The sequence below is a fragment of the Montipora foliosa genome, chromosome 13 (genome assembly GCF_036669935.1).
Source record: "Montipora foliosa isolate CH-2021 chromosome 13, ASM3666993v2, whole genome shotgun sequence".
Lineage (NCBI taxonomy): Eukaryota > Metazoa > Cnidaria > Anthozoa > Scleractinia > Acroporidae > Montipora > Montipora foliosa.
The window spans coordinates 10,788,722-10,798,721 of NC_090881.1; the positions used below are offsets into that span (position 1 = coordinate 10,788,722).

A 10,000-nucleotide genomic window follows, 5' to 3' on the forward strand; every position below is an offset into this window, starting at 1 on the left:
TTGTTTTTAAAGCACTTACCAGTGATTAAATCGCTTTAGTAGTTATTTTTTGAATAATTTGTGTATAATGTTACTTCCTTAAACGTGAGTCAATTCATTCCCGGCAATTTTGTGGTACGCTTCGAAATCGAAGTAATAAATTTGGCGTTAAAAGTCAATTTGTTAATTAACTACGTTTCAAGCAACTACAGATTTGTCTTGGAAGCGTGAACTCGTTGTCGGAGATTTCGAAAGTGTTGTATTTGTTGTGTACGTTTGTTCGGCTTCGAATGTGAAAGTGATCACGGCAAACCTGCAGCACAATTTTCCATCGAGTTCAGATAAATAGTTCCCCATGGAGTTCATTCGAAAGATGGGACCGCTTTTTACAAAAAAAACTGTCGCAAATGTTCTCGCAAATAAGCTTGAAACAATAGATTGTTCGCGATATGATTTCGCCGAATCAATTCTATTTATACAAAGAAACAGTTTCACAATGCAACGAGAAAGAATGAGGATAAGTGACGTAGGATCATGCGGTGAGTTGTGACAATTCCCTTGCGTTCAAACTGTGTTTCTGGCGGAGATGTTCGTCATTTTTAGCTATTATAAAAGTTCTGTTTTTTAATTTCTCGACCCGAGATGTTTTTTCCTCTGTAGCGCGATGTTTATGGCATCCTTGTCGCCAGCTGGTCTGGACAGCAGGTGGTTTCTTTAGTTTCCTTTTTTTTAATTTTAGCAAAACGATTACATGCGCATCTTCTGTATAACGCGGAAATTTTATCGACTGCTTTGCGGAAATTTAACGGAAGTGTTGGTAGAATTTATTTACTTCTTTTTTAATGTGGCTGACGAGATGTTGAACAAGTAACAACCACTAAAGTCAGACACTGATCGATCGATTGTTATTGAATCTGTTGACATCATCCTAATCAATGTTTCGCTTTTTGTACGCCGCAGCAAAACGAAAGGTATAGTATTGTGTCGAGGTAACGTGTTGTCAACCGTGTTTACTCTGTACTTATTCAGTGCGATAGTTGTATACTTAAGAAGGAGTCGTTTGCAAATTTCTCATCTCCATGTTTTTTAAGCCCTCCTTTGTTCGTCTTTAGCGGATTTCCGTATTCTCTTCGAGTTTTGTTTTGACCAGTGCCTCTCAAGCTGTCTTATTCCATTTGTTTTGTTTATCGTTTGCTGGATTCTATGTCTGCTTAACCTCCTTTCGAAGAAAACGTAAGCAAAATCTCGCGTGCAAAGCGCGCCAGTAGTTACGCGACAAGCTGTTAACACTGGAGTTCTTTGGCGTTAATTTAAACGCCTGAAAAATCGCTTGTGATCAAAATTCAGATTCGCGCTCGATCACATGATTAATAAGTTCATCTTAAATCATTTTTATATGACCTCATTTTCAAGACATAATTTAGATATAAGCTCGTTGGCGTCTTTTTCTACGTTCTTTCATCTACCGCGTTGAAGTGTCTTGAGCTTCGAAAGATCTGCGAGACAAGAATCGACTGCTTTGACAAAGACTTGCCAAACGCTATGAGATTTGTGCGTATTTTAGCTTCTGCAATTTTTCCACAGGTAAGTTTTAGTAGGAATATGTTTCTAGTATGATGTTTTGTCTATTTACGTCGGCATAAAGCGAGTGCTCAGAGGATAAAACTGAACGGAAGAAAAATGTGCCTTTTGGATAATTTTTCCCTTAACCCTTAGTTTCAGCTTTATTTTTTTGGTGCAGACGGCGTGAAAACAATAGTTAGGTTTATTAGTAAACTGATGTCAGTTGGAGATGAATTATCACACCTTCTAAGTACACGTTTGTCCCGCTTCGGTGTTAACGATTTCTGTTTCATTTTTCCTGTCTTTAGAGTGGAAATTCTCCCAGCTCTTTGGATGTCGACAAGGCGGAGAGAAAACTTCAAGAAAATGAAGACCTCATGAAACGATTAACGGGGATTTGGGAAGATAAATGGAGCAAAACGCAAAAACTGATAGAGGTGAAGTGTCTCTTGGCTGTTAAAATTAATTCCATGTTTTGGCCTTTTTTTTAAAATTTGCTTTTACTGCATGTCGATAGAAACATACGATTCCTTGAGTGCTTAAAAGCTGTGTTCGATATGTAAAGCAGGAAAAAGGGCGCTCTCAAGAGTTATGGAAAAAATCCGCGATGAAGCTTATACACATCCAGCTGTCTTTCGAAGATTCCACTACCGCGAACGAATTCGTCAAAAATGCACTTGTAACATAACCCATGGCTTAAACTTTAAATTTTTCAAAACACACATGCCCCGATATCATAAGCAAACCGCTGATGACAACAATATTCTATAGCCTCTTTCAGTGTGGTGTGGACAGATAATAAATAAAATGATTGCTATATTACTTTTTTCCGGAGGCCAAAAGTCAGCGCTGCAAAGATATTAGCGAAGTCAATTATTGTAGCTCGTTTGCTGCAAAATCCAAAAATTCATTAACGACAGTGGATGAATTAATAATATCGAAGAAATTATACTACCAAACGATACTTGGCGTATTTTAACTAGATATTAAAGGCAAAATCACGATTTCACAACCTTCATATTCACTATATCTATTGTTGCTCTTTTCGCAGTAGTTTTTTGGGTGGAAAATGACATATTTCGCACATTGCATGACTTTTGGCAAAATCAGATATGCTGGCAACCATGAGTGTCAGATTTGGTCAATGTCTAGAATATAGGCTATAAGTGGAGACTTTCTAGCTTTAAAATCTTTATTTCAAGATCTGTGAAATTTGTCTGTATTGTTTACAAAAGGTCGTTTTTGGAAGCAGCATCTGCCCTGGTCACTCATTTTGTTAAGCATTTGAGGAGCTCTTTTAGTTTTCTTTTCCCAATTCGAATTTGCTCTCAAATGTCGATCGTTATTTCTATCGCCTCTCAGAAATTCAAATATCGAAAAGTGTAATTTCAATGTGAACTTACTGTAAAATGCATTTTTTTTTTTGTGGGCCGTTTTTGTATGTTATTGTAATCCCTTTTTCGAAGCGTTGTTGCTATGTTTTGTCGTTGTATGAGGTTAAAAGAATAGGGATAACTTTGTGTCGCCGCACCCTTTCAGAAGTTCAGCTGGGTATTGTGATCAGTCTATTTTTAAAAAAAACTTTCTAATTAAAAGTGACTTTTGTTTTGAAAACCTTTGAGTATTAAGTGCGGAAAAAAGTATCTACTTGAATTGAAATATTTAGATGTAGGTTCCTTCGCGTCACGTTTTACGTGTAAATTTTCGAATACCTGAAATTGTCACCATAGCGAAGACCCTCGTAAATTAAAGAGTGTTCTAAAGTTTTGCAGAAAGAAAAAAGAAAGAAGAAGAAGAATATTGCATGTTGTAGTTATGTTAACTTATTTTGTTTGTAGACATAATATCCAAGAGCTAGATCAAGCTTTAATTATACATAGAATTATTTTAATACAACGGTGTATGATTTATAGCCCATTTGGCTCCTTCGGTTTTTCATCCTCGCATTACCCTTAATTTTATTAAAACCAAAACTTCCTTCACGTCAAATAAAGTGTTTTTATTAATTCTCACATTTCGCATGTGGGTGAGAAGATTACAGCCAATAGCTGTTATGTATATTTTCTTGTTATTTAAAGTGTTAGACGCACATGTCTTCTTTCTCTTCTATGATCCAGCACAAACTCGTGTTGTTCTACGTCTGCAAAATCGCGGTTCTTTCTTGAGCTCAAAGGATTAGATGTAAATATCCATTCTGATTTCAAAACATGGTCATTTGCAACTCGTAAATTTACGTCATGCGCACAGACATTCGACTCCCACAAGAAGCGACGACGGCTACGGCAAAGACAACGCCCACAAAGCAAGAATATTATTGGTTAAAAAGAGAAAAATACTCTTAATGACGTGCAGCGCGAATTTCCATGCATTTCTTTGCCGTCCTTCACAAAACAAATGACGAAATTTTAGGTTTTCACGACAACGTGAACGTATAACAATGAACCGTTCATTTTGTGTTTTCGCTTTAAAACCGTTCGTACCCATCCAGTTACAGGATAGTTCGCGCGCATTGTTGAACAAGACAGAATTATCGCGAAATACATGCGGCAGCGCTAAGTTATATTTTGGAGGGACGCTTTTCGTTGACGTTGCCGTTGTCCGCGCTGGAAATCCGTAATATCATTGGTTGCAGAGGAAAGAGAATCGTGCTGCACGTGCAGCACGCATTTTAGCCCATATTTTTGCCGTAGGCGTACTCTGGGCTTTGAGTTACAACGACGTGAAATCAACAAATTTGAGGTTTTGACGACAGCGAGGGCGTACAAATTCAAACCTTTCATTCGCCATTTATACCCTGAAACTTCACGAAGCCGATTCGTGTTTTTGGATACTTTGGCAATCGCGAAGAACTTACGATAGAGCAAAGTTATATTTTAAGGTGGTGTTTTCGTCCACGTCGCCATCGTAGATCTTTAAGTACCTATCAGCAGTGGCATACAGAACTGTTTCAGATTGTTCAAGAGGCTGAATGGTGAGAGGGAATTTAAAGATATTGAGACGGCTAGGGTCAATGCCAGAGGGTGTTTTACCTTGTTTGAACTCTATTGGGTTAAGTGATCGTATTTGTTGAGTTTCTTAGTCGGGTCTCGTTCCACATCTCGATATCCCTTCATGTGAATCAAGAATATTATAGCACATAAAGCAAACATCGAGTGCTTTATATTTTATGGTGTTATACAGACAAATTCGCAGTACTTAATCAACATGTAAATTCAGCATCTGCCTTATTTTGAATGTCACGGTCCCCGTTATTTTCTGTTTTTGGGCATTTCCATTCGAGCAGCTGAATCTGGTTTACACGTCACGGGTAAGGCTGAACGTTTTGATTTGTATGTTTATTTTATTTTATAATAATAAGAATTATTATTTTTTGCGATTTCAGCCTGCAAACATGTTTAACTTGTTCTTAAAGTTGTGTGGTATACTAAGTTCGACTATACAAACTGAGTTGTTTTTCTTTGTATCGTGCAAAAAGAAAACTGCATTGTTAACTTGTTGAAAAACGCCCTAAGTATTTGAAGTAATTGTCCTGTTGGGCTACATCCAGTTTTACATTTCTTTTACCTTGTATTTTTCACACACACACACCAAAAAAAAAAAAGCCATTGAGCAAAATAAAGACGCTCTTAACTGACTCTCAGCCTGGGTATGTACTTAAAATTTTGTTTTATCAAAGCCTGAATATTCTTTTTGACCACTTTCATAAATGGCGATTACTTTTACATTCTCTTGTATTTACGTAAATTAGACGTACTGCCCTCATTTTGAAACAATATTCTTTTGAAATTTGCTCGTGTTAGCTAGATTAGAAAGGCTTATTAGCATTAAAACAACGGAATATTTTATGTGGCCTCCATTACGAAAGAGATATACAGAAAAGGTTTTTGTAAAAGAAAACTCCCTTGAACTTGTTATGATTGGAATATCGTAAATTCGGAGCCTTCGGGTTTTTATAAGGAGTTTTCCTGCGTTCCTCATTTTTTTTCTTATTCTCTCAACACTTTGCGTTTACGAAGAACATAGCTTTTTTTAAAAGTTTGTTTTGGACTATGTTCTTAGATGCATCTGAATTGATAGAATTGTGTTCAGTTCTCATATCACGCTGGCTATCGAGGAACAAAGCTTGCCCGCTTAGCAAACACCCTTTCAATTAAGCGATATTCACTGTTTAAGTAAACATGAAACTTCTCGTAATGTTCAAGTATTTGTGATATAAATGTAAAATTCGGTTTGCAAAATCAAACAGGAAGGCCTGCTTGTATCCGTCCACTTCGTGCACAGCTTTCGAAAATGTCAAAGATATATTATATGAGGGAGATGAGAAACGACATGGCATCGGCAACGACAGTGGCACAAAACAATAATATCGTTGGTTAAAGGGTGTGAAATAATGGTGCGACACGCATTTAAGCACACTTTTAATTTTTGTGGTACGCAGCGCAACAACGACGTGAAATCACCAAAAGGGAGCTTACGAAACGAGGACGGCGACGGCGACGAGGACTTCATTTAAAAATACGAGTTCGCGTTATTCATATCACTACGAAACTATTTCATGTCGTTTCCCGTTAAAAATGTGTAGTAACTGTCGAGGAATTAAACTGGTATGAGTGAGTTGGAAGCGTACATGCAGAGAGAGAACTGAAAATTCATCGTCTTGTGCTAACGTCCTCCACAGAACCTTGAATTTGGTCATTCCACGTCGTCATTTAGGAGGTGACGCCAAAGAAATGTACCAAAATGTAAAACGCACGTGCAGAGCGTGCAGAACCATTGTTTTTGCTCACGAAACCTATTGTTTTGTAGCGTCGTCGTTGCCGTCGGAGTCGTCGTTTCGTAAGCTCCCTAAATTTGAGGTTTTAACGACGTTGGGCTTTACCCTGCGAGCAGAGTCTCTTTCGATCTTCCTAGATAAGTTGGGAATGGGAAAGTAAATTCTGCTCGCCGCCTCAACATTCTTTGATTTGCCGCTCATCCAAAGAATTGGATGAGTCAGTCCAGTTTCGACTACTCAAACCTGTTTTTATTTTTATTTTTTGCGCATGATCAATCGCCACGCGTCATCAATATTTTGAAATTTACAACAGTGTGGCAATTTTAACTGTCAGAATTCCCATGAGTTTTTCCTATCTGTGTCGGTTACAGAAACTAGTCTGACAGAAACCTATAAAGTTTTCAGTAAAAAAAATGAAATGGCATTTTAAGAGTATGGATTATCTTAAGTTTCCAATGAAATGATTCCTCGATTGTCGTGTGTTTGCCAGAGTTTTTGGAAAATATCCCGACTGTTTGTTTTCGTTTTTTGCTTTTGTTGCTACTGGTCACGCGTGACTGACACCGAACACATTTAAATTTCTAACGCATGCTCAATACGAAATGGGGATGCGGCGAGCAGAGTCTACTTTCCTCTTCCCGACTTATGTAGGAAGATCGAAAGAGACTCTACTCGCAGGGTACGTGGGCTTACAAATGCAAACTTTACATTTTCTATTTTTGCTCTGAAACCGCTCGGACCAATTTATTTTTAGGATACTTCGCCCACTTTGTGGCACGTGAATGACATGGAATAATCGCGAAAGACTTACTACAGTGCAAAGTTATATTTTGAGGTGACGTTTCTATCTGTCGCTGTCGCAGGTCTGAAAGTTCCTATTTTTTAGAACTTCCTTATTGAGCATAGTGAGTAGCAGCGTAAGGAAGATAAAGCGAAATTCCGCTCCGAAGGTGTAATTAGGGAGTTTAAGCAGGCAGCAGTGCTCGAAATAAGCGGTCGTCCGAGACGACCAGAAATTTACTCGGAAGACCAGTTTTTTGGTGAAATAAAATGCAGCCCGGCCAAAATAGAAAATGGACCACTCGGTTTACTGGTCGGCCTTTTTGTGTCGATGTCCTGTAGTAGTGTGATGTTAATAATAAATGATTTGTTGCAGCTCAGCATTTTCCCGTGTCTTGAATATCTGTAGCTTTTACAGTGCATTGTCAGATAGGAAAATGCAAGAACCAGTATCACCAACTTGAAGGCGATGGAGTACGAAGACGCCATTTTGAAAATGCCAAAACTGAAACAACAGGCGCACTCTAAGAATGATGGGATATTTAAGGTCGATCGCCTTGTGATAGCATCTCAACACACTGGGTTTCCTGAATGGGTAACCAAGAATTTATCATGGCAACCAAATTCAAGGATTTGGTAGCCCGGCTTTTGAAACAGGGACAACCTTATTGTTTTTTTTTAATTCCAAGCACTTGTGGTAACGGCAAAGTTAACAAAAACTTCACTCCAAAATATAACTCAGCGCTATCGCAAGTATTTCGCGATTATTCCATCTTGTTCACCATGTGCATTACGGGTGAACCATCCTGTAACTGGATGAATTCGAACGGTTTTAAGGTGAAAAATAGAACCTTTTCTGTAGACCTCTTTCATAATGGCGGCCAAATAAAGTATTCATCAGTTTTGATGCTAATAAGCCTTTCTAGCCTCGCTACGACGAGCAAATTTCAAAAGAATATTTGTTTCAAAATGAGGGCAGTTGGTCTAATTAACATAAATACAAAAGAATGAAACAGTGGTCGCCATTTATGAAAGTGGTCAATAGAAAGTACCGTAAATTGTTCACGGTTGTATGCTTTCGCCCGTCAAACCCTAAAATTTGGTGATTTCACGTTTTTGTTTTGTAGTGCACGACAAAGAAATGCATTGAAGTGCGTTTCTCACGTCCAGCTAGCACGAGTATTTTATCCCTTTCTAACCAATAGCGTTCCTGCTTTGTGGCGTTGTCGTTTTAACTCCCTAATGCGTCACTGTGCACGAGCAAAAGAGGTTCAGGCGGCGAACATTGAATTCATGTTGGGAGATAAAGAAAGCAAATTGATGGAAAGAAACTAGTAACACTTTCCGATCCCATTGTGAACATGCGTGCATGTGTTTTGTAACCGTCGAACGAAGTCTTCAAACGTCCACGGCTCGGTTCAACGTTTTTGTTTCTTTGTTTCTTTCGTTCTTTATTTCTTTAATGTGACGAAAAGGAAGTCGAGTCGATGTCGAAAGAGTACACGTTGAAACTGATAACTATCAAGATTGTCATTTTAGTTAGCACGTTTTCAACAAGTTTTCTGTTATTTTTTTTTTTAGCTTTTCAACAGTAAAGAACGACTCTCGGCTTATGATTTCTCAAATGTTCTAACTAATGTGGAACAAAGTGCTGAAGTCTGTCTTGAAAAAAACGAGCAGAGAGCACTTGTAAAAAAATCCTCTTAATCGACTAAGAAAATCACAAAAATGAAGAAGACAAATATTAAAAATAGTTCATTGGTTCGAATTGACAAGACATTCAAAGCCTAAAATGACTTTTTTTTTTTTAATTCAACCTTGTTCAGCAAAGCGCGAAAGCTAAGTAACAATCCATATGAAACCATGTGGTACAATGCCGAAAAGGGCACAACACCAGGAGGAAACCGCAGAACTACGTTACAGAGATAATAAAATGTAAAAACTATAAGGAAATCATAGATCAACCAAGAATTTAACACCCCTCGACTGAAAGTCTGTAACAGAAGATAGGTTTTAATCTAAGTGCTTGACGAAAGAGGCAACATTTACTGTAGCGAATACAACGTTCTTAAATTAGAATATGTGCGCTTGATTGGCAAGATTTCTAAGTCCAACATTTGCGTGCGTGAGGCACGAATAACCTTAAACTAAATTTCAGAACATTCTCTGCTTTGGTGGCGTGATTTGAAAACATTTGAAGATACCTTTACCCTGAGGGTGCGTGTTTTATTGATATTTAAATGAGTGAAAAGTGTAAAGATTTACACTGTGAACAACATAAATTCAATAACAATATCCTCAAACATAACGTGTTTTAGATCAATGTTTCCAATACTTTTTGTGTGATATTATATTAAGATTCATTGTCCACTTTCTTGGATTGCATGTCAACTGTTTGTCTTCCGTGCCTCTTTGATTTTGATGGACTTTATTTTTAAAAACCTTTTTGAGATCTTAGATAAGATTTCCTTATGTTTTTCTAACGACCTTTCTCATCTTTCCGCCGAGTACACACCACACAATAAAACGATAATCAAACCTGGAAGTGGGACGAAAATGGTATTATGAATATGGTTATTAACAAACGAATGAATCACCTGCTTTGGTTGTGAAAGTGAACAAAATAAGGGCTCTTTTTGGCGCGCGCGGGATAACCCAGTTCCTTAGTACGCAGAATCACTTACTACCGACGGGAGCTTCGTGTTATTCCATCCCGTTGTTCTGTAGTCGCGGGATCGTCGAGCTGTGGCTGCAGTTCGCAGTATTCAATCTCTAAAAAGGCGAGAAAGAGTACTTAGTTCATAGTTCTTGTTTTCATTCAGCTTGTTATATTACTGCCCTAGCGCCGGGATTCTCGTCATTCTGTACTCGCGGGATCGTCGAGCTGCGCCCTCAGTTCGCAAT

At 38.0% G+C, this 10,000-nt stretch overlaps 1 protein-coding gene across 2 annotated transcripts in view; it reads left to right on the forward strand.

The window, feature by feature from the left end:
* LOC137982013 (kinesin-like protein KIF16B) overlaps nt 1-10,000 on the forward strand; it is a 52,405-nt gene that overhangs the window by 14,891 nt on the left and 27,514 nt on the right. For both annotated transcript variants that reach the window (XM_068829026.1, XM_068829027.1), the window contains one exon: nt 1,851-1,979. In XM_068829026.1, coding sequence (XP_068685127.1) covers nt 1,851-1,979 — 129 coding nt within the window. The remainder of the gene's footprint in view (nt 1-1,850; nt 1,980-10,000) is intronic.